The sequence below is a fragment of the Anguilla rostrata genome, chromosome 3, assembly GCF_018555375.3.
Source record: "Anguilla rostrata isolate EN2019 chromosome 3, ASM1855537v3, whole genome shotgun sequence".
Lineage (NCBI taxonomy): Eukaryota > Metazoa > Chordata > Actinopteri > Anguilliformes > Anguillidae > Anguilla > Anguilla rostrata.
In genome coordinates this window covers 60,387,142-60,412,728 of record NC_057935.1, presented here as the reverse complement: position 1 = coordinate 60,412,728, position 25,587 = coordinate 60,387,142, and the positions used below count along the sequence as shown (strand labels likewise).

At 42.9% G+C, this 25,587-nt stretch overlaps 1 protein-coding gene across 2 annotated transcripts in view; it reads left to right on the top strand.

The window, feature by feature from the left end:
* The first annotated feature begins 4,834 nt into the window (after window positions 1–4,834).
* The window catches only part of LOC135251477 (neuronal tyrosine-phosphorylated phosphoinositide-3-kinase adapter 1-like), a 51,808-nt gene continuing 31,055 nt past the window's right edge, over window positions 4,835–25,587 (top strand). Inside the window, exons 1-2 of one of the 2 annotated variants that reach the window (XM_064328975.1) lie at window positions 4,835–5,830; window positions 22,939–23,191. In XM_064328975.1, coding sequence (XP_064185045.1) covers window positions 23,004–23,191 — 188 coding nt within the window. In that variant the 5' untranslated portion in view covers window positions 4,835–5,830; window positions 22,939–23,003. Of the gene's footprint in view, window positions 5,831–6,033; window positions 6,380–22,938; window positions 23,192–25,587 lie in introns of those variants that run through there. The other variant, XM_064328977.1, reaches the window with a different exon arrangement.

Genomic DNA, 25,587 nt, shown 5'->3' with positions numbered 1-25,587 from the left:
ATGGTAACCTAACAGTCTTATCTCCAGGCAATGCTGGTTGAACACTTTGAAGCTTCCTTTGGCTGAGAACGGCCAAATGGACAATCACATGTTTGACAATGTGTTCAGTGTCACTGTACTAAGAACATGTTCTTGGGTGAGATACCACCATAGCCCAAATTGTATACACTATATTGGGATAGTAGGTACATTTGGTATGCCATTTGGTAGGTTTGGCAGGACATACTGATTACCTATACAGCACAGAGTGTGCCAGTGTGCCACTTTTCAGGACTGACAACAGAAAAAACTACTGCAATGTCCACAGACTCCATTCTTTACAATGATTAACTTCTGTACCATCTGACCTCACACAAACATACAGAATTCAGTTATAACTTAACACAGTTGCACAATAAGGCACCAAATCTGTGTTATTTTCTGTTTCATGTCTTATCTTCTGCTTTTTTTCCTGGTGATTACATCAGCACAGACCATAGAGACATGAATAGCATGTGTACTCATGCTGAATGGCAAGCAGAGCCAAAGCCAGAAAGGGCAGTATGGCTAACTACTGTCAAAGAAGTGGATTGAACAAGACTGAGATCATTTACTTCCAACGATAATTTCTACCACAACTCTTGTAAGGTAAATTCAAATACTTGAGAAAATGTAAGAAAACATGGATAGCTTTCCTTTCAAATATGTCATGTTACCGTGAAACATACTTCAGTCAGGACAACTCACACATGTAAATACATTATTTGGCTTGGCACTGAATGGATCTGCTTCAGCTATTAGTGCATGCACCAGTGTGCACTACCCTGTTAACAGGGAGTACTATACATCTCCCCTGCTAAACAGGAGGAATACCAGAACCCCCCCCCCGCTCCCAGATCCAAACAACAGGTGGTGGTGGAGGGTGAGCACAATTCTGAACAGCAGCTGTGAAGCATGCAAAGCAGAACAGGCAAGCAGCAGCGCTGAGAGGTCTAATTGTTGGTTTAAAAAGGTGCTCCATTGGTGATGTGTGCCTGTGATTGGATGAGTGAAGGGAAAAGTGTTGCATGTATTCAGTATATTGATGATGGAGGTGCGTGAGTATGCGGTTATGTAATTTTGAGTTTCCTGACAGAACTTGCCTTGCTCATGAAAGTTTTGTGTTAAGTTCTGTACTGGGAGAGTGGGCAGAGTAAATGGTGGACAGCTTGGAATGTGGCAAGTGTGATGCCATGCTATCAGAGTTTTCCCTCATTAAACTTCATGTCAAGCTGCCTCAATAGTGTGTCCATCTGGGTTTTATATATGCATGAAGGGAACTGTTGCCTCCCCCCTTATGCTGACATGTCTAACCAGAGTGTAGTTGACTGCCCTCAGCTTGACCGTGCCCAAATAACATTCGCTAAAGATAGTCACCAGTCATAAACCAGCAATCTGTCGCAACATGCACACCATACTGTCGATGGTCCATGTAATCTGTTGATATTGTCTTTACCATTTTTTAACATTACTACTTTAGATTTGTTTTACCCATTCCCCATTCCTCCGTGCAGAATCTCTCCGGGTCACAGTCCTGGGTCTTTGCTTGTGGACTCTCCTCTTTAGCTTACCCCAGAGGTTTTCCATTGAGCCCAGAGGGTGGTCACCGCAAGAGCTGGATTGTGTGGTCAGTTAACTATTTTTATGGATTTGGAGGAATGCTTTGGTTGTCCTGCTGGAAGATCCAACCATGACCCAGTTGTTAGCCTCCTGGCAAAAGCAGCCAGATTTTGATCTAAAGTCTCATGGTATGTGAAGGATTCCAGAGACCCAGGTAATAAACTATTAAACACTGTATATTACTGCCACAACCAACCCTAAAACCCTTGTTCGAAAGATCTGGCAATTTCCCTGCACAAATCCCACCAATGTGAAACAATGTCTCATTCACCAGTAGACAGGTTGTTTTGAAAATGGGTGCTAAACTGTACAACAGTTCCATCTCTTCATAATTTTATGTTTTTTTTTTATCATCATGATTCAGTTTCCCCCACAAATCAACTACAAAATTATTGCATTCTTGCACAAGCCAGTGTGGCTATTTCAGGATGTTTAGTTTACTAATTGTGAAATAAGCAACATTCTTTAAGTTTTTGTACTACTTCCTGATATGTGTATTTTATGTGCTGATATGCGCTGTTTTGTGGATGTAAATCAGTCTAAAATCCATGCACATATTTGAATAAATCCATGCAAATGCTCGTTTTTGCAGTAGTGAAAATGTAATTATTTAGAAAAAATCAGACAATCTTCTAGAAATTTAACTGGCTATTAAAACTGAAGCAAATGATATGAATGTGAAGTAGCTAAATATATTAAATATATATATGAATCCCGAACGAATGTTTGGAATTCTATTTGTACGTGAAGGTTTCATCTTCCTATACATATTTACTATCACGATTAGCGATTAAAATAGCGTAATTAAGATGCGCTTTCCGCCACTAGAGGGAGCCCACGCCCCACCTCGATTTACCTTTTGACCCCAGTAGTGAATTGTTTTGGTTGGGACTGTGTGAGTAATAAATTCGTGCTGCGCTTTAAAGATTAAGCCGCCCAGGTTGCAGGGATGCGCTTTTAAGCGTCTACGATGACGAAGAAGATGGGGGAGAGTCAGGCTCTAAATATGTCCCAAAGACATTCTAGGGATATTACTGTTTATTTAGAATTTACCGTAATAATTGTTGGACGGTCGTATTACATATTAATTGTTCAACATCTTAATGCTCGCATGTCCCCTTTCGGGGTTTTAGTAATACAAATGAACGTGTTCTAGCTTTATTTTAACCAAATGTATCCGCACACCGCTCTCGTGCGCCAAATGTCAATTTCACATCTTTTAGGCTATGGCGTATGGATCTTTAAGCCGTTTTGTGCTATTTTGCTGTCGAATACGTAGCAGAACAGCAGAACATGTCATAAAGGTATTCAGTGTAATTACTATATTATTTACTCCCTTTTTGTTCATATATTTCATCTTTTATTTCCTCACTGCACTCTTCTTCCATGTATAGTCCTTCCTCTTTATGCCCATCTTCATTCCTTCCTCTCTCTTTCTCGTCCTGTAGGTTGTGATGTTATTTATATTCAACTAGAGCCCACTGAGGTACAGCTTGTGATAAATGAGTCTCTCTCTTCCCTCCTCCCCCTCCCCCCTCTCATTGTATTCTATCTGCGTAGCAGGTGAGGGAGGGCAGTTGTGTGAGGGAGAGTGGGAGGGAGAAAGAGAGAGGGCTTATTTAAGATTTTTTATGAGTGTTACCCGCATGTATTTGTTGAGTGATTTAGTCGGAGCACAAGTACAGTATTACACATATAGTCTGATCATAAATGTATTAATTCTGTGAATACACCCACATATTCTATACGCATATTTATACACACAACCCCCCCCCCCCCCCCCACACACACACACACACACACACACATAACATGGTACTGTATTGTGTAGTGAAATAAAATAATATCATTATTTGACCAGTGAAATAGGCACAATCTAATGACATATAATTGTACCAAATTACTTCTGCCACTATATTTCCAAATCTCTCATTTTCAGTTTGCTGACAGTTCCCTGTTTGCCCCACTAACCTTGTTTTATCTCTCCCCCAGTTCCATCTTTCTTTACGATCTCTTCCAACTCTTTATTTTCCACCCCTTTTTAACATATCTCTATCATTCATCCAGTCACCTCCGTGTTACCTTTTTCTTGCTTTCCCCTCTCTACTGTGTTTTCCTCTTGAATGTAGAACCTTGATATTATGCTGTGCTATGTTTATACTGCTGTGTATATTTGTACATGTATGTTCATGCTTTTCTTGATCTGTTGTTATTGCTTTGTATACTGCCTTCTTCTAATGTGCCCCCATATCACGCAGTGAGGATGGAACAGACAGTATAAAGGTGAATCTATTTATAGAGTGTGCGCAAGACAGAAGGAGAGATAGGTGGGAAAAGAAGGAAAGAAGGAGGGAGGGAATAAAGGAGAAAGGGAAATAGTCTGAAAGGTAGATGGCAGCACATGAAGATGGGAAGAGCAGGGTAGAGAGATGCAGATGACTGCAGAAAAGATGTGTGTGTGTGTGTGTGTATGTGGGGGCGTGTGTGTGTGATGCATGGTAGGGGCGGAAGGGAGATAATCAGGCATAAATTATTTGCTGCAATAAAGCAATTATATTTCTGACTATGCTCGCTCATAAGCCACAAATGCTATATTAAATCAATTGTCAATGCAAAAAAATGAACATGTGTGTATATGTACATGTTTTATTTTGACATTAAGTGTGTATGTGTACATGTGTGTCTATGTTAATAGGAGCTGTATATATGTAAAAAAAAAAATAATAAATACATAAATAAATAAAATAAAAAAACATTAAAGATGTGTTACAATGAGAGCGAACAAGAGAGCTGCAAAGCTGCATTGAGGAGCGATATTGGCCCTTTCAGTCTGAAGTGTGCGTGTGAATGAATGTGCATGTACATTAATGAGAAGTTCGTGGTATAAACTAAACTTAATTTAACATGTCTGATCATTTTTCTTTACATTGTGAATTGAGGTTGGCATTAAGTAATGTATTACTTGAGAATTACCCTACCAGATTATGTAGATTAATCATGGATTCATAAAATATGGATTTATCCCTGCGTGTGTAATTTTCTGGAAGATTCGTGAGTGTATCTGTCAAAGAGACTGTGTAGGTGTGTGTGTGGAAGCATGGCGTGAGTCGGACTCATGACAGTGTGTGGAGCGCTATACGCTGACAGCCTGCTTACGTCTATTCCGAGTGCGCTGGCAAAATTGTAAATACTCGAGAGGAGGCTGCAAGAGAGGGCGCGAGAGAGGGAGGGAGGGAAGGGCACATTTAAAAATATAAATGAAAGGCAAGACGATCCCCAAAACATCAATTTTAAACGATGACACAGCGGACAAACAGTGGCGACAGCTGAAAAAACTGCAATATGATAGAACGTCTTTAGAACTGGATTTTGTGGAGCAAGATGAGCACGAGAATGGAATCTTCGCCAGCTCCTTCCTCGCGCTATATGAACAACCAAGCAAACAGAACCTAAATTATTTATTCTTATAGTACTACTTCTGGTGAAATTCGCGTATATTTATGTACTAATGTATAGCGTTTCAACTGTTCTTCTGCCTGTGTATACACAGACACTGAACGTCAAGAACACCCCGTGATTATATCTGTGAATGAGAATTTTTTAGGGAGGAATTTGGTGCCGTCGCAATGAATTGCACCACGGATTCAACCTCAACCGGACCCGAAACGTCCAATCTACGAGAGAAACGGAAACGCAAGTTTCAAATAGAATAAGCGTTACTTGTGTTCTATAGATTCCTTAGTGAATGTTTGCTAAATCTCTTCCGCAATGTAAAGCTAATTAAAGTGTTTTCGCCTTTTACCTAATTCCCAGCCTTTCCTCCCTGAAGAACTGCAGTATCATCATATTTTCTTGGTGATTTTTAATAACTGGAAACCTCCCTTTTTCTATAATTAATTTTTCTCTTTCCCTAAAGGAATATTTGCTTTGTATTTGCTTTTATTTACCGAGTTTGGGGAGTTGCAGAAATGTAGCTAATAGTATTCGATAAACTCCATACCAGACGGCTAAAATGGCATGTCTTGTCTGATAGAACTGGCCACATTTTGATTTGTCACTCCTGTAAATAGCTAGAAAAGAGTTATTTACATTCTGCACTATTTGTACTATCCAATACTTAGATAAACAGAGTTGGACATTTTCGAGGTTCGTTTCTCCAACTGGATGTGACACCGTCAGCCCATAGAGACGGGTAAGTCAGTTCTTATTATTCTCATTGTTGAAACCTACATGCGATATATGGCTTGTGAATGTCTAAATTAACTGCAGAAGTTCGTTTATAGCTGTTAAAAACAGAAAAGATTACGACTAATAAACGATTGTGTTCAGTTATGGAATTCAGTAATAAAGCCCTGCTGTTCGGGATGGGTTTTTTTTTTTTTTGGACTATACGCTTGCTGCCTTTGGTAAACTTGACATATGTTTTTGGGTTACGTTCGTCTCTATTTTTGTTCACCTGTTTGATTTGATTATAGTAAGCTTGGAGCTGATCGGTTACTAGGTTATCCTAGGGAGTATGTAGGTGTGGAACATGGGCGTGTGAGTTTGTATGTAATTGGAGAAACCTGTGTCATGGGCGTGTTTTAGTGGAGAGAGTGTATGTCCATAGGGAGTAGAAGTGTATGACTGCTTTGTGTGATCGTCTTTGTAGCAAACCATTTAATTCATGGGTTGTTCATGTGTTTGGAAAAAAAAATGTGCTGGAGCGGTACAGTGTATTCCAAACAACAATGTTTTGATTGTAAGTAAGCTTGTCTCTGCCGTCTGTGAGCATGTTTTCTCTTGTACATGTGTGTCTTACAAAGCACTTTTGACCCCAAGTCATTTGGTCACTGAGATTTTCCTCTGGCCAATATGAGCAGTAGAGTCTGTATGTAACAGACGCTATGTTCATTGCACCGCTGTTCATTGTCCCTTCCTTGGTCGTTTACTACGGTATTTATACTCAGGCCGACTGGGGGGGCACACACGCCTCGAAGCCCTGTCTGAGCGTGACGCCAGTGAGGGAGAAAGCACGGCACAGTGCCTCCAGGCACACACACAAACTCACACACACACGCACACTACACACACACACACACACACACACACACACACACACACACACACGCACACACACACACTACACACACACACACACACACTCGCCAGAGGAACACACACTGCAGACCTGAATGAACGCACATGACCAGATTTACAAACATAATAAGTAACAGAGTATGGCTGTGCCACCCCCCGGTCGGGGCAGATTCTCTTCATTAAGAGGCTGTCAGAAAAAACATCAGCAGTGAGAGCCAGGGACCACTGCCCATTTTATCAGATCTTGTTGTATTCCCCTGTTTGCTCGAACGGCGAATTAAATCAATTCTGTTTGTTTAATTGAACACATAGTATGCCTCTGGTTGAGCGTGAACATAACTCTTTGGAGGAAAGATGACATTGGAGTGAGTTAGGGGTGGGGAATTGCGGTGCTTCTGTCTGCCACAATATGCTAAGCATGTGCTGTATCAGACGTGGGATTCGCCAACACCCTGTCTGAACCCAGATCAGCTACTTGCCATTCTTGAACTTATTCACTGCGAATTGCATTTCAATTCAGGCCAGTATGTTGTTTTTTTGTTTCTGTTTTTTTTCTACAAATCAAACAATGGATATCATTGTTATTGCCCTCGGCCATACCTTCTAATTGTTTGTAATAAATTATTTTAATTCCTTACCATGATGCAGTTGTCACAGAGGTTCTCCATAGACCGTTATGGCAATGCAGTTGCACCATTTAGGTTCCATATTGGATTTGAGCCGTGCAAACATGCTGTGGTTGCATATTACAGTTTAAGGTTGATGGTAATGGTCATTGATTAGAATCTAGAAGGGAATCTCTTGGTAGAGGATTGCCCTGGTCTTATAGCCTTGCATAGGACTTGGATATGTTTAGAGAGAACATCTCATTGCAACCAAGCCTGCGAGTAATTTAAATAGTAAATAATCCAGGTTTGTTGGAGAAGTCATTACTTAGAACGTGCACTGTGAGGCATCCAAGGTCACAAAGCATGAAATGCTATTTTCAAAACAAAACAATTGATTGCAGTAGTTTCTTTGTCAACTTCACTGTTTTGGATTACCTAACAATTTTATGTGAAATGTCAGATCCACTTTTTTTTTGGCGACTTTGAAAAGGTCAAAGTCATAGCTGTTCTTGAGTATTGATTACGAGAGTAAACTTTGAACCCATTCATAGGTTGCTCATGATGTCACGCTGAAATCATGGCGCCATTTTGGGGATGTAAATTTGTAATCTGTGCTTTCCATGTGCTGTTCTGTGGGTTGAAATGATTGAAAAGGCAGGATTGGATTAACCTTTTATCATATACCAAAAATAATCTGATAGTAAGTGGTTTGCAACAATAAAAGGAACTGCTAGACTCCCAACAAATCACCCCAGAGACTATGAAGTGAGAAATTTATTTCAAGTGAACTTGCTAGCTTGCTAACAAGCCAGGCTAAAGTTAGCTAGCTAGCTAAATAATTGTTGCTTTTTGGGGTTATTAACCCACTCCAAATTAAAATACTGATGTATATCAGTACTGTTGAAAGCCTTCAGTGTCTCCCCAATTTCAGGTAGTGAATTGTGCACAATATACGCATCTATGGGAGGTCAAGTTCTGAAGATTTCAGCAGTGTTAAGAGCTGATTCAGAACTAGAATGGGTTCCGACCTAGATTTAAAATTTGTTTCCATAGTTTTCCCCTACAATGTTGGTAGGCGGTCTTCTCTGTAGCCATCCCTTGCCATTGGTCCGACAGCACTGTTGTCTGGATAAAAGGACTGGAGCTTGGAGTTGCTGACCAAGCCTCCAAGGGATGTTTTGGACTCATGTACTCATCCCCTGATCTGTGTATTTTAACATATAAACGGTCCTTTGTGCTCCAGGCTGGAGTCTCTGCTCAGAAATGCACTACCCAGTCGGGAGAACTTAAAAGAACGGCTGAATTTATGCTGAAATGATATCACTTCAACACAGGTGGAAGCTCCTGGTTCCACATTAGGAACATGGGAAAAAAATGCTTCAATGGATAAACCTAAATTTTTACTTCAATTTGTTACACCTATGTTTTTTAGGGTGTTTCAAATATATTTTTTTAGCTTCATTCAAATGAAATATTGGTGTAAGAAACTGATATGAAAAACTTTACGTTTATCCAATGATACACATTTTTGTCAGTCAATTTAGGATTGGCATTATAAAGGAGGTGGAGGCTTATCTAAACTGCTTTGGTTATTTTTAAAAACTATTTTAATTTAAAAATTACATTAAATTATATTTTTTTCACTTTCAGTTTTTTGATATGATGTGCATTTCAATAGAAAAATACTATAAATCATTTTAATTCCTGTTGGGCGTTTTTTAAGTTGTGCAAAAAATCAGTTGGAGCTTTTGGATGATAGATTATCTTTTGCATGTGCCAATTTCTAGTGTGAAATTAAGAGATTGTCTTGATATTCATACTGGAGCACTCATAAAACAAATCGGCTTTTCTGAGCTAGCATTCACATCTCACGATGAAGCAAAAAACTTACTGTGGTGAAACAGCGTAGTAGACTTACAATAGTTTAAAACTTATGTTTAGCCTTTTTCTTGGCTATTCAGTTATTTCCTGTAAACTTCCAAATGGTCATGTAATGCTGAGAGGTTTCAAGTTGTCCCCTCTTGAAGGCAACAGGCCTCATGTATACATAGACATACCTGTACTTTTCAGTGAACATTTAATAGTTTAACGTATTTGTTTATTTGTCTCTACTATGACTTAACTGGGAATAATACATTTTAAAAAAAACATTTAGCACAAAATTGTAATAATAATAATAAAATTCAGTAAGGATAAATCTGATCGGCATAGAATAAAAAGTGGAGCTGGTATAACAAGTTGGAGAATTGATAGTGATATTAAACAACACAAAATAATTGATTTTTTAAATTGATTTTTAAAAAAGAATTCAAGTTCAATATTGAGCCTAAATGGTACACGATTTCAGTAATCCTACCCTAAATGAGAGGCCCACTCTAGTGTTTAGATTATTAATTATTTAAAAAGGTGAAGGCAGGAATTATTGTCTTAAAATATTAATTTTCTTTGATTTGGTTTGAATTCCTCAAGTCAGATTATTGTAGAATTACTGTTTCTGCTCATGTGCATCTGTGCAGTCTTACTCAGACTAACAATATGGAGTACAAAACAAAAGGTATGTTTTAGTTGATTAATTAGTGGTTATGATCATTATTATATAAAAAATATTTTTCTTGCAGATTTTGCATTTCAAACAAACACACATTAAAAAGATTTAGGAACTAGAACATATATGTTTTTGGGGCACATATAGTAGCATTATTGTAATGCAATTTCCATAGTGATTTCAGATTATCATCTTAGTTTCCAGCTCCTTAATAAGTATTTGAGTACCTACACTGCCTTCATGACAAGATGTAACATGGTCATTTCTGATGTGTGAAACAAGGATCAAATTCTGATGAAGCAATGGCAGAATGTGATGCTGCTCTTACACAGGCAGAGGGACAGGTGCACACATCCATAGATGTGGGGGCAAGCAGATATTGGCAATCTGGTGCATTGACTGAGCAAGGAAAAAGTTCAGAATCACATAAAGGAAGAGAAGAACTGAAAAGAGACATGTACTGGACAGGCATAAATGGTAAGAAGAGCACATACTGCAACAGTGAGTTAGTCAGTGCCAGCAAGTCATTGTCTTCCGGGTTTCCCATGGTGTTGTTCACATATAGAATTATGATTGGTGTTTTAGTCAGCCTGATGACCTGTCTCAGAGGCCGATTGATTCAGTAAATGGTGAGCAGAAGGACAGTCGGACAAAAATGAGAGCAGGAAAGACTCCCTGACGAATAATGGTAGATCTGACCACAGACCACAGGAGGGAGAACGGTCAGTGGCCTGCTAGGTAGACAGACAGATAGACGTACTCATTGAAAATCTAGTGCTGGCACGGTGCCACACGCCTGTCAGACTATTTCACAATGAATCTCTGCAGCTGATTTCCTGGAAGTCCCTAATTGAATTTTACTGGCAAATGCATTTGATTGTATTACACATTATTCAGGCGCTTGTCTGCGATGAAGGACTGGGTGAGGAATGAGGATGAGAAAGGGAAGGGGAGAGAGATGGGGTTTGTGGTCAGAGTGGGGGGGACAGCAACAGGTGGAATAATATTAGTCATGATAACCGATAGACTGAGAGAGATGGAGTGTAATTTGGTAGGTTTGAGTAGGCCACATCTTCAATCTTGGTACACCACTGACAATTAAGTAGGGAACCATCATCTCAAACCAGACAACTCATACAGTCAAGTAACATAACACTCCAACATAATAGCCCTTATGTTACAGGGACAATGTGAGAATATTGCACTGCTGGGCAGAATATGTGAGGTCAGTAAAGCCACATGAGTAGACTGTTTAAGATGGTATGCTGCATGGTATTTAGGGGGGGGGCTGGAATTCAATAGCTTTGTTGCTCAAAAAGCAACAGGGATGAATGACATTCCCTCAAAAGCTGAGAGGGGCATTTCCTGTGTACCCAGACAGTGAAAGACCCCTTTGGTACCTGCCTGCTGTCTCTCATCTCAAGACACTTGGCTTTATAGAGAAGGACGGAGTTAATTTCTCTGCAGTGGACTGAAATTCTGTTCAGGGAGTGCATTTGAACATCAAGCTGCTCCGTGCCACAGAAATAGGGTTTGGCTTAAGCGCCAGCTGGATGAGCCATCTAGTTTCTGTCATGGCTTCTTTTATGCCGATTCTGTGTACACTGTGTGATGTTAATATCAGCGCTACCATAATCGGTGGCCCCGGGCCTGTCACTCGGCTCTGTCCCAGTGTATCAGCGCTGTCACCAGCTTGCCTTGAGTTAAGGCGCTGTGCCACGGCATGCTCCGCAACCGTGCTCTCCACACAATTTCCCATAACCCCCAGTAAGAGCCAATGAGAGAAACAGGAAGCGAGAGGAAGAGAACCGGGGGATTTGGAGAGAACATCAGGTCTGTGTCCTGCTCAGGAACTGCCTTGGAATTTATTCACTTCAGAAGTGAATGTCGGTTTAGCGGGGGGGGGGGGGCAGAACAATAGGTAAAGTGATGTGAATATTTTAAAGAAGCAGTCTAATGGAATGTAAAACCGTGCGAGCAGAGAGAAGAGAAAAACCGCCTCTCGCTCAGCCCTACGCATCCGGCGGCTGTCCCAGAAAAACGCGGCCACAGGAGGCGAGCGTCGCTCTGGCTTCCGTCCCTCCGCCAGGGGTTGTTTATTTTAGTGCCGTAACCTGCTTTTCCCCGACAAAAGCGGAGGACGCTGCGCTCCACGTCATCGTCACCGCCCCCGTCACCAACCCCGCAGCACCGAAAGAGGGATCGGGTTTGCCGTAGCGGGGTCTGACTCAAGGAAAAAAAACCGGTGAATGAGTGTCAGGCAGGGGCCGGTGCGATGTCAGGTCAGTGCGGATTCCCAATGACAGTTTGTCTGGAGCGCAGGCAGAGCACCTGAAGTGGTAGCGAGTCGACCTGGCGCTGCCTTGGTGGTACATAGAAAAACCAGAGCACTGCCACACTTACAGTAAGGGAAGTTTTAAAGAAGGAGGTCGTTTCGGTTTCATTGCACGTAACAACGTGAAGCGGTCCGTATGCTGAAACGGCCGATTCAGGGATACTGATTTTCAATGCCCTTGTGCAGGCTGCTGGAACACTGCTGGAACACTGCAATGAAGCCAGCTGCCGAAATGTCCTTGTGCTTGAAAGATGTAAAGATAGCATTGTCTTGTGTTGTCAGTTATTCAGAATGGAAAAGCATAAAGAGGGAGCCACGAGCAAATTGGATAACAGCGGTGTCACAGCACATCTGCTGTGTCCTGATGTTTCCCGTCGCCGGGGCGGTGCGCTGAGGTTCGTATTCGCCGGTGGAGCGGCCGCCGCTCCAGGTCTCGTCGAAGTGCTTGTTACTGCGCTACGCGGCGGCGCGGTGACGACCGCGGAGTTCCCCCGTGACCCGGCGGTCCTTCCTCACTGTCGCCCCAGTGTCACGCCGCTGCCTCAGCGCTTCGCGTGGCCACGGCCCGGCTCGCACAGCCCCCCGACGAGCTTTTCCCCCAGCGCCGCGGCGCGTGCGTAGCTACGGCGCACAGAGCGCACAAACAGGCAGTCCCCGGAATCCGGAGGCACCGCAGGAGGTAAAGTAATCAGCATGCTTTCCCCCGGGTGGGGTGGGGGAAGAACGGGGGTGGGGGGGGGGGTCGCAGGTTTACCCGCGCTGGCAGGGCTCTCTGGCGGTTATGCAACGCGCCTCTGGGCGTGTGCGCTGCGAGCGTCGCGCGATGCAGCAGATCTGCCAGATTGCGGCCGGAATACATTAGGCCGGAGCCGGCGCTGCGCGGGGGGATGGCTGAGAGACCGCATGGCGGCCGAGCGCGCTCAGACCGTCCGCGGGGCCGGGGGCTCGGAATGAGCGACAGCCGGGCGGAGGCGACGTGGTGTTGCAGGGGGGAGGTGGCATTGTGACAGTGGATGCCAGTGCAGTGACCGGTGCGAGCGGACTGAGCTGCACCGCGCTTTCCCCCGTGTCACTCATTGTCATTGAGGGCGTGTTGTCTCCCAGGGGCGCAAATCAATACTGTGTGTGTGAGTGTGCGTGTGTGTGCATGTGTGATTGTGTATGTGTGTGTGTGTGTGTGTGTGTGTGTGAGTGCATGAGTGTGTGTATGTGTGTGTGAGTGTATGAGTATATTAATGTGTGAGTGTATGTGTGTGTGTGTGTGTGTGTTTTTTTTGTGTTCTGCTTGTGTAAATGTGAGTGTCAGGGTTGTGGTGGGTGAGAGTGTGTGTCAGTGTGTCAGTCAGTCAGCATGCTCATGTGAGTGTATCTCTATGCCAGAAGAGAGAGAGGGACTGAGCTACTGTGTGAACACTGTGTGTACATGTGCATGTGTGTGTGTGTGTGTGTGCACGTGTGTGTGTGTGTGTGTTTGTGTGTGCGTGTGCGTGTGCATGTCTGTGTGTGCGCATGTGTGTGTGCATGTGCATGTGTGTATGCATGCACATGTGTGCGTGCATGCGTGTGTGTGTGCAGTAGCACGAGGGTGCATGTCTGCGTCTGCTGGCTCACCTTGGTTATTGCAGACTCCAGTGAAAGATGCAGGAGCCAAGGGCAGGGAGGGGGGTGGCTGAGGGAGGGAGAGGGAGGAGGGAAGGGGGTCACTGAGTACGCCAGACTGCAGACTGCACAGTGTGGGAGGGGGAGAGGAGAGAGGAAGCGAGCGCAGCGGAAGAAGCGAGAAAGGAGAGGGAGACGGGAGCCAGGTCCATTTTTCAGAGCGGCTTTTTTTTCTCCCTCAGCTTTCAGGATAAAGAAATGGTGGCACTGCCGTGTCCTCACATTCGGGTACACAAACACACGGCGCTACAGCGTGCCTCTCGCGTGGCTTTCATCGTGTGTAGCGTATCACGCACAATTTACGAGTCATCACCTCTAGCAATTACGTTTATTTTCATTCTTGTAATGAATACTTTTTTCCGCTCACAAATGAAAAACGAATCTCGGAATAAAATGGCTCGCTGAAACCTTAGGCTCAGTCTTTAACCAGCACTGCATTCATAATATGATATTGAGCTATTGATTGCTTTAAATTGGATTTCTCTGGTAGGTTATAATCTATCTGCACTGATGTATGGTATTCTGCAGTTCATTCTCCACAGATCCTATGTCAGGGTACTGTATATTTGGATCTGATGATTAGGTTTGAAATACCTTGTGGGCGATGTTCTTTCATTGACAAATACAATGCTGGCACACAGAATACTTTTGATAGCTCAGCAGCGTGCAAGTGGCACAATTTAAGTACTGTCTTTGTATTCTGCTGTGCTGAATGCTTTGTTGTTTATCAGGCTGTCCTGTCTGGTATTCTGTAATTCTAAGATATAACTGACTGGTTGGCATACATTTACTGACGAGAGTTTGCCAGGTATGTCACCTCTGAATTTCAGCTTATTGATCTAGAAAGTGTATTTTTATGTGAATTGTTTATTCTGTATATCTTGGTAGTTGTATTTATTCTGTTCTTATATATGCTCCCAGAGTGTCTTTGTTTTGTGGTGCTTATATTATTACACATTGCTGCAGTGGTGCAAATGGACCTTTCTCACAATGGACAAACTCAGACTTGGTGGGTGTGGATTCAGACCAGAGGTGGTAATATGTGATACATCAGTGCAAACTTGCTGAAGCAAGTAGACGTGTGCACATACAGATGGGGAAGGGAAGGATTGATGAACAATGTTCAACGCCATATTTGATGCCTTTTAAGCTTCACTGCTCTGGCTCTCCCTCGGCTGAGTTGGGGCTCAATAAATCCTCAGTAAACGTCCGTCATATAACTCATAAACAGACATTACGGCAAAGTGGATTACACGTGCACAGAGAGTGTTGCAAACAGTGTCTATCCGATGACGGCAGTTGAACTTCAGGGTTATGAACCCCTTGGGAATGGAGGCTGTTCCTGTATGTAACTCTGGAATACATATTGTAGTTTTTATTTCATTAAATATTTACTAGTCACAGCTGCCAGAGTAGCCATTATACTGTTTAAAAAAAACGATATCCAAAAGCAAATTCTCTTCTCCTTTCCATCCCCTCTCTCCTTCTCTCTCTCTACCCCTCTGATTTTTCCCTTCTTCTCTCCTGTATGCCAAAGCACGTGGGGGAGAGGGCAAACAATGGGGAGGGAAGAAGATAGTTTATTTTTGGTTCCCGCGCCATGAAAGATTAATTTGCGACAAGCACGTTGAGTTCGGGAAGCAGAGAAACGGGCAGAGCGATCCCAGGATGACAGCCCGCGGAGAGGCACGCTCGCGCCTGCGCTCGCTGGAGGGGGGCAGAGGGGCCGAGCTGGGCGTGTTCACCTGGCCGGCCCAGAATCTTCACCCAGCGTTTATGCAGCCTTGCAGTAGACGCACTGTAGGCCACGCCACTCAATTACATCTTAAATTCTCGGGCAGCATCTGCAGTGTTTTCATCTTGGTCGCTTCTCCCGACCACCGTCAAACTTATGAAAAATATCGTGTTTTGGTATCTGTAATAAATTATAATGCATTTTTACTCCAGCAACGCTTACCACCATTTGGTATATATGGTTTTATTTACTTAGCCCAGTGTTGCTGTGTGTGACACTGTCATACTCATATCTGAGTGGGTCAATAGATTTTCATCCATTTTTACTCAATAACCCAATAAAGTGGTAAGCATTAGAAAGCACTGGCTGACTTTATTCTATTTTTTGTCCATTACATTATTGAATGTCTTTTGCTTTGTGTTATGCTTTTCCATTTATTTTTCAATGAAAAAACCTGAGGGAATATCTGGCAGTCCTCTGTAGAGCGCATCTTGTTTTTTTTCTCCCTGTTCTGTAGCCCATTGTGTTTACTCTACGAGAGCACGTCGCACACAAAGCATTGCGCCAGGGTGTGTTTCTTTGTGAGTGGAAGCATTTTAGTGGTCATATTTTGTAGTTTCTCAAAATGTTATGAACCCAGCGATAGAAAGGGAACAGATGCTGTAGTCTCTCTGCGTGATGCTATGCACTCTGAAAAGGATAACCTTGATTTAACCTAAAGGTTTCCTGGGGTTCCTCTCTCTCTCTCTCTCTCTCTCCCCTCTCTCTCTCTCTCTCCCTCCCCCTCCTTATGGGTATACAGTATGCATGTTTGAGTCAGTACACTCATGCCTTTTGTCTTGTATGTAATGAAATGATACATATTATTACAAGAATGTTCAAAAAGTATGTTAAAATCAAGTAATGGACCAGATACAGAATCAAAAATATTACACATTTTTTTCTCTTTGTTTCCCACTGGCTGTACCTGTCTCCCTGTTTCTGTATCATTGTTTTGACCTATCTCCCCACAGGTTTCAGGTTTCTTTTCATATATATGGACTGCATTTATATATATATGCCCTCTCCATCTCAGAAGTCCATGACAGCTCCTGTGTGTTGATCTCTACCTCTGCAGCCCCACTCTCTCTCCCTTTCTCTCTCTCTATCTCTCTCCCCTTCTCCATCGCTGTCTCTCTCTCTATCTCTCTCTCGCCCATGTGCTGCTTTACACACGGTGGGCAACGAGACAGAAAGAGAGAGTGAGAGAGGCAGCAGACAGTGTTGCTAGGAGACCACACACACAGCAGCGACTGGTGTGAGAGACAGGGATTTATGTCCCTCCCCCATCCCCACCTTCCTCTCTCTTTCTGTAACTGCCTTTATTTCTTCCTTCCTTTCTTTCTTTCTTTCTCTCTCCCTCTGCCGGCTTCTTTATACCCCGTCTGACTGTCCTCCTGTATTATTTGAACCCCTCCCCGTCTCTCTCTGCCTACCCCTCCCTTTCTCTCTTTCTGTATCTTCCTGCGACAGATTTTGTGTGTGATAAGGTACTCAAAATCAAGACTAATTTGCAGTTCCATTTCAGTCTGACATTTCTCAGATCCAGACGGTGCTGGTACGGTGTGTCGACGGTGAAATTACAACAGCACGGTGGTTTACAGGCTCTGAGCTGAGGGATGATGCTCGCTCCTAACCTTCTTACAAGACTGCTGCTACACTGGAGTAATATAATCATAGCTTTGTGACACTGCCGGTGCATTCCAGGAATGTTATGAGAATGTGTGCCGGGCTGCTACAGCAGTAAGACGGTGCCAAGGGGGTACAGCAGCATGGTGCATGGACAGGGTTTGCACAGTTGTCAAAATAATTCCTTGCCTGGGGCTGTTATCAGCCCAAGCAAAGCAACAACAGAATACAGGCAGACTTCACCCAACTGCTTCCAATGGGATTTTCAGGTCTGGCTCATGCTGGTGTGTGTGCATGCTTGGGGAAGTACTGGTCTTTACATTTGCGAAAGCTCTTCAAATAAAGCAAGGCCAAGCTGTTCAAGGTCGTTACTGTGGCATGCCACAATGACATTGCTCTTGGTTAACAAATCTTTCGCAAGGAAATTTTCCTCGGGCACATGAAAATCAGGCTGCTTATTTGCATAACCTCTCTCCTGATATTTGCATGAAACTGGGCGGGGAAAGACTGCAGCTGAGCCAGATGTAGGTACTCAAATTCAATATGGTTGGGCTGATAGTCCCGGCCCAACATAAACGAGTTCCTCGTCTAACAAAGATGCTGATGCCAAGGAGGGCGGCACGTTCCTCATTACTGCTATCACAATCAAAGCCATCCTCACTGCATATTTTACCTGCAGATTTCAGTGTCTGGGTATTTCATTTTTGGTGCATCTGCGGAAATGAACACATTAGATTAACATTGCATCATATTTGGTTTCAACATTTGAGTTTTCATATAAATATTTCACCTTCACACCTCATCGGTGCTCAGTTAGGAGAGCTCTGGAGAACTAGAAACACCCAAACGTGTCACAGATCACATGGGTCTGTGTGACATACAAGCTCATGCATCCTCTAGTTGACCAGTCTATGACTCCTCTCTCATAACTGTCTCCAGGAAAATGCAGACAGGGTTTACCATTAAAAGCCTGTGTCACAGATCTGATCTCATAGCCTTAAACCCTGTAGCTGAATTATAGGCATGTCCATCTCCCACGTAATTCTCAGTTGTCTTTGTGTTTGTATGTGTCTGTGCCTGTGTCTACAGGGGAGATATATCCTACAGCTATGTATTTGGATCTGATTTTGTGAAGTACGCATCCGTCTGTTTTTGTTACTCTTCTTTGCGGTAGATTTCAGTGACTTCAAAATCCTCTGGACAGAGCAATGCTGGGTGTTTGATTGTAGTTTGTGTGTGTCTGTCTGTATCTGTGATTTTGTTTTGTGTGTGTGTGTGTGAGAGAGAGAGAGAGAGAGAGAGAGGGATTGTGAGTAAGAGAGAGAGAGAGAGTGTCCAGCAGCTCTTTTCTGGACTACTTAAGTAAAACCTCACAGACTCAGTACACTGAATCAGCTCCTTACCCACGCCACCTCTGCAGTCCCATAATCCCCTTGGGCTGGGAAAGATAAAACACAAAATCAGGATGTTTGGGGTACATCCAGAATTTCTGTCAGTTTCTGCCTGGTTATGATTATCACACAATGCCAATGCATTGCATGCAACCTTCTGTCTCCCTCCCTGTCTTGCTGCTGCTGTCTCAAATATGAAGAAAAAATGAGACTCTGTTTCTTCTTAAATTGTGGATGAAGTGTGTTCATTTTGCTCTGTAATCTAGCTGATGAGTTAAATCGCTTTGAGACTGAGTTTGGGCAGCATACAAGCATACAAGTTAGCATACAAGTTGGATTGGTGCCCCACAGGTTTAACTCTAAATGTGCTCCCCAGCACTACGTCATCTGCTGTTGTGTACCCCCATAAATGAAAGCCTATGTTGACGGTCACTATGGTCAGAAGCATACTTTTGTAAGGTCTGTAGGGAAAACTCTGGTGGAGAATACAGGTGCAATTCAGATGTAGGCAGTGCCAGAATTGATCAGGGTCTACTGAGAAATTCTGTGCCTCGGCCTCTACTTTGTGTCCAGATTTGGTCTGGCTACAAGAGCCTGACCCGCCAATCAACAACATGCCCTGCCCCTGACACCATGACAGCCCTGTTCATTGCATCTCACCCACGGAGAGAGGGCTGACACATTGCAACTGTAGAGTTGTCACATTATCGGAGACCCTCGGTCCACCCTGAACCAGAACCACAGCTGGAGCCGCAGACGCTGGAAGATTTCACACGCTGACTGAGGGAACCTTCGACCCGGGGACGAGGGGTCATATGCAGGCAGCTTACAGACACGAAGTCTAATGTCACGCTGGGCCGATCCGATGTGGAGAGAGAGACAATCCTCTCTGGAGCTGTTTGGAGGCACCTCTGAGCACTCCAGGGTGACATAATTGCACACTTCCTCACCACTGTAATGCAATAATTGCCAGGCAGCCCTGCTCCCTGCCGGATGCTGGAGACTAAATTGAAGCCCAACGAACAAAGAAAACCTGTAGCCAGCTCCCTAACCCAATTAGTCTTTTGTAACAATACGATACAACAATAAGAAGGGATACAGATGTGTGTTCTGCATTAACGTGTGCCATAAAACAGGTTTTTTTTTTTTTGGGCGGCAACATTAATTTCACAAAATCATTTAATTTCCCTAAATGACCCTGAATTCCAGAAGCAGCGTTTGGGTTGTTGATAGCGATGGCTGTGTATATGGTTTGATATATTGCTATATTGCTGATCATTCATTTTGCATCCTACGCAATGGTTTTGTTTTATGGAATGTAGCTACTGTGTACATATAAGGTTTGTCTGTCTGAGGGCAGTGAGATTGCTTGGGAAGTGGCGGCTGTTTAGCAATTTCACGTCCCTGAGGTTCCTTTTACAGCCTCTGCTGCTGCCCCACCAATTCGAATGATGCACCCTTCTCTGCCAAGTACACAATTGGCACTTCAATAGCAAGGGTCAGTGCTCATTTTTGCACGGTGAAGGTTCTGGCGATACTAGCTAAAACGGGGCTGAAGACTGTTTCTTGTGTCCCTATATGAACATTTTACTGTGGTCTATGTGTGAACCAGTGTTGGCATAAACAGCCGGTTAGCTGATTTGGCCCAGGTGACTGGTGAAAACAAAAACCTGCACCAGGCCTCCAGGACCAGAATTGCTCAACCCTGTTCTAGAGTGCCTGAGATGTTTGTGCTTCTTTTTTTGCTCTATTCACACCTCTGGCTGCAGTTGGTCTGATTATCAGGGTTAATGAAAGGAGGTGATTAGTTGTTTGTAGGTGAGTAATAAGTAGGGTTAATGAAGGCGGGTGTCCATGCGCTGGAGGTAGGCCTACTCTGCCCAATCCTTCAGACTCAGGCTGTCAAGCTTGGATGGAGCAAATCCTAGAAACATCTCTGGCTCTCCAGAGCCAGGGTTACCTAACCCCACAGCCTGAATGTGGGAAACTAATATCAACAAAGGGGAGGTGATGTAATGTGCATTACATTTGGGCATTTAGCCAACACTCTTACCCAGAGCAACTAACAGGGCTTTATACAGTTTTTATGCAATCCATTCGGACAACAGGAAGTTTTACTGAAGCAGTGTAGGTTCAGCGCCTTGCTGAGGGGTACAGCGATGGGCTCTGCCTGAGGTTTGAGCCTGAATCCTCTGAGTTACGACTCTAATTCCCTGCTGCCTTCTCTTTTTTCCCACCTTTTTAACGTCCCTGTTCTGTTCATTCACTTGCCATTCTGCTTCACTCATTTCCATCCATACTCTCCCTTCTGTTGACTGCTTTCCTATTCCCTTTTCCACTGCTCTCTTCCATTTTCCCAAAGCCTGCTTTCCTTTGCCATTCCCCCCTCTGCTTCCCTCCATCCCATTTTTCAATTTTTGTTCTTCCCTTTCAAGTCCCCATTTTCCCTCCCCATGCCCCCTCCCTGCCTTCTCCTTCCCCAAGCTGCCACCTTGCGCTTGCAGTGCTGGTTTAATGACTCATACACCAGAGAACCTGATCAAAGGTTGGCCCCCATTACACCCACCATGGATCATGCAGTCAACCACACATGCCCTTGTTATTGCTACCCTGCTCATCCTGCTGTGAAGAGTATACATATTTTTTAGTTGCTGGTGCTGTGTGGTTTGTTTATCTACACATCAAATTTAATATGGTCACCCAAACACTGTTTGCACAAGTGATAATGGCATATGGACACATTTCTTGTCCAGAAACAGAAAGAACAAGATCAAGAGCCTTTAGATGAGCCAGTAGCTTTCTCTGGGAACTGCATATAAATTTCATTCCTGTTTTAAGGGGGAGGGGCAGCGTTAGTTTGAGCTGTGGGTATGTTCCCTCAGGAGGGTGTGAATCTTCCATTTCACCAATTAAAAATTTCCTTCCCTCCTTCTATCCCTCCCCCTCTTTAGCCCCCATTTTTATATTTTATTTTGATTAATTCATGCAGACTAATGGTACGCTGGAGGGCAGACTGTTTAGTGCTGAACATTTGGAGACTCAGACTTTCAGACGGGAGCTCGGAAACCCACACACACACACACTCGTGCTTGCACACATACACACACACACAGACATGCTCACAGTTTTACAGGGACTAACTACAGTGCCATCAGTCTGGATTCGAGGATGATTGTGACAAATATGGAAACACTTTTAAGTTCATTTCTGTGTGCCACTGTGTTAAGTTGTGGGCTTTCTTAGGATTGTGGCATTCATGAAGTAATAACAGTGGCAATAATAAAGTGTCTGTGTGTGTGAGTGTGTGCGTGTGTGCATGTGTGTTTTATTGGTGTGGCATGGTCATTTGTACACTGCATACAGGTATTCATTACTGTGTGACATATATACATATTAATTAATCTATCAGTCTATAGATCAACAGTAAGCAGTCATCTGATCTTTTGTAATGTAATCTGCTTATACCTCTAACTGATGCTGATTAGAATTTTTGAGTCAAAATGCTACAATTCCACCAATAATAATGAAATAAGTGCTAATGACTTGAGAATCATAAGGATAAGAATGCTATAATTGCCCTTAGGCATCTAAATGAATGAGGAAAAACAATTAAATTAAACCCTCATGCTTGGTTTTGTACTGGTCGCAGAAGAGGAAACCAGCATACTGTATGGGCTGTGGGCAGCCAATCAGGATGCTCTATCAAAGTCTGCTCCATGGTCTGACACACGAATATCTGCCCCACAACAAGCTCCCAACGCTCTGTGGGAAATGCCTTGGAAGAATGTCTGTGCTATGTCATGTGACAAACCATGTTACTGCTTTGCAGTGACAGTGCACAGCAGAGGTCGACCACTCTGGGGGCCTGGAGCTATGCGATGGCTCTGGTATTTCAGTCCACTACTGTATCTCACTTCCTTGTGGTTTGATTCAAGTCCCTGCATTTTGTGTGAAAGGAGCCAAACTACCTTCGCGATTCTGAATGTAAAGGAGGTGTCCTCATAATATTTGAACCTCAGTCCTTGAGGAATGAAGTTGCCTGGGGTTCCCCTTTCAGTGAAAGTGTGTGGATCTTTCTGTATGGTACAATTGAAGGAATGTTGTTTAGCCTTCAGAATTTAACTGTATGTACAATAAGCTGAGGGCAACTGATATTACATCTGTTTGCTTGACAGTTGAATGGCTTTAAACAAGTATAAACACTCGTCAAAGACATATATAAATATTGCAAATTTAAAAGCAATATTAACGCGAATGATTTGCTCCATTTTTATGTCTAGGTTCTTCATCGGGGGGAATTTTGTGAAGCCCCCCCCCCCTCTCTCTTCTGATTGGCCTCTGTACCATGAGCTCTGGCTCTGCCCAGGATGTGGCGGTGGAGCATTTCCTGCGGGACATTGAGAGGCGGGGCAACCGGCTGCATTGTGCTGTGATTGGCCGGGAAGGGCAAAATCCCCACGGCGACATGAACTTGCTCTATCGCAAGAGCCGGCTGGACTGGAGGCACCGGGATTCAGACAGCAACAAGAAGAGGTGAGTTAGAGAGTGTGGAGCAAAGAAGGGGAACTGAACAGAATGTGACTTGATAACTTCTTACCCTAACTTTGTTAGAAATGCTTAGTCCTGGTCATGGTGTGTTGAGGTAACATCATAGACTGAAAAGGTTTAGGCACTATAGCTTTGCTGGTACCATTTTGTCCTTTAATAAGTTTACTTGACATTAATGGGCTGTTAAGTGGGTTCCTTATTAATACTGTTTCGGGAGGGGCTCTTGAGTGGGTCCGTCAGAAAAGGTGCTCACCAAAAGTGCTGGCTTGGCGCTACAGCCAAGATGTACCTCACTTTCAATGAGGACTATATACCGTAGACTAGCTCTCCCATAGTACTGTTGCCCTGTTATCTGGAACAAAGTCACTAGCATGCAGTGGAGTGCTTTGCAGGAGTCCATATTTTTCAACTGTAGTGTTCATTACTCAGGTAGCACAGTTGTGACTTGAGAGACACAACTCTCAATTCATTATCTGGGGTAAATGAGAATATATGGTGAAAGAAGTAAAAATGACAGAAGCAAAAAAACTATTTTTTATGTTCACTCAAGTGTTAATGATGCATTCATATTTGTTTGACAGTCTGTTTTTAAACATGATTGATCAGTTTGCACCGCCATAATTTAGTGTGACCATAAATGCTTTTGAAATGATCTATTTTCTGTGCATTATCCATAAACAAAATAAACAAAAAATCAGTGTTTAGACTAGGTGAAATGTATGCCACTTCATTAATTTTAAATTGTAGGATAAATAAATGTCATTTTTTGTCTTTCACAAGATATTTAAATTTTTGATGATTTTCAACTACAGCTTCCTGTAGGGAAATGAAAACAAATTGAAACTGAGGGAAAATGTTTTTCTCTTTAGCACACTGACATTATTTCTGTAGTTCTGATTCAATAGAACAACATTATTGAATTTAAGAATGTAAAATGCTAGTTAATATATATATGTATTGCAGGTATATACCAAATGACATATAGAGCCCTATTTTCACAGTCAACACGCACTTTAGCAAGAACACAGAGCGGTGGCGAATGAAGCAGTTATTTTGTGGCTAGAAACTGAAGTGCACCTGCTGTTGTTAATACGATTGGTTTAAGAAGAATAAATTACTGGAGGGTGTGGGGGTTTGGTTTCATTATGGCCAATCAGTTAGGCTTCGTTTTTTCCCTTTTAATACCACTGCCCCATGACCAAAGCCAACTTTCAGTTTTGTTGTGTAAATGTACTTGTCTGAGAAATACAGTTGCCACACGCATTTATCACACTCTAATAAAAGCCTCCTCAGCTTCCTTAGATGCTATCAAGATAGTCTGCAATTAAGAGGAGGAAGGTGTGCGGCATGTTTAGAGTTTATAGGACAATTTACTATGACATGTATAGATGTACATGTACTTTCAACTTCAGTTGTCTGTCATTGATGGAGTTGTGATATTCCACAGCCAACAGGTCGTTGCAGGCCAACCAAACTTGTAAGTCGCATTCATAATGAATCCTCATATATATCAAGCCCCTACTGCAAAAAGGCAAGCATTAAACTGAAGCAAATTACTTTACATTGATATGAAATTTAAGTATGATCAAAATTAGACAGCAGGTTATGTCTCAGTCTGCAGAGTTTATGAGTACCGCTTCCACGGTAGATGCGCTGAAATGTACACTGCAGAAAAAAAACACCCAGGTGCTCAAAACGCATAAATCAGAGTAGAGTAAATGCATTTCAGCCATTGCCGGTCTTCTGCAACTGGACTTTCCATAAAGGAGGGTGGGTTTGCCCAATGAAAACCTGCAATGGGTGAAACACAGCATGATGCCTCCATTCTGTTTCATGTCTTTATGTTAATCAGGGTGTTATTTATCTGTGTTGTTTCTGTTGTGCAGATTTGAGCATGTCACTGTCTTTTCCAGCTCAATTGCCTACCTTAAAACCAGGTGCTACTAATAAACTCCACAATGCTTTCTGATACTTATAAACATCCAAAAGGAAACCAAAAATAGCAGGTCACTGAAAAGGAGATGAAAAGCAGTGGTTGAAAAAAAAAACAATTCTAATGAAATCCTGGTTATTGGTTCATTAAAACAAAGGTCTTTGGCTACAAAATGTGAGTGGTATATTTAAATATAAGGTAACTATAATGTAAGTAACAATTCCAATGAAAGAACTGAAATTAAAAAAAAAATTGGCACAAGTTACCGTAGAAATAACTGTACTGAAAACCTTTGTTCTCTATGCTTTTTTATCTTAGAGGTTCTACTGTTTATTTATTTAGCTATCTGAAATGGTCTCTCTCTGTCCGAACTTCCATCAAACAGTCTTGTGAGATTGCCTCTCTGCTCCATATGTTCCATGTTACAATGTGCACATTGATAAAGACC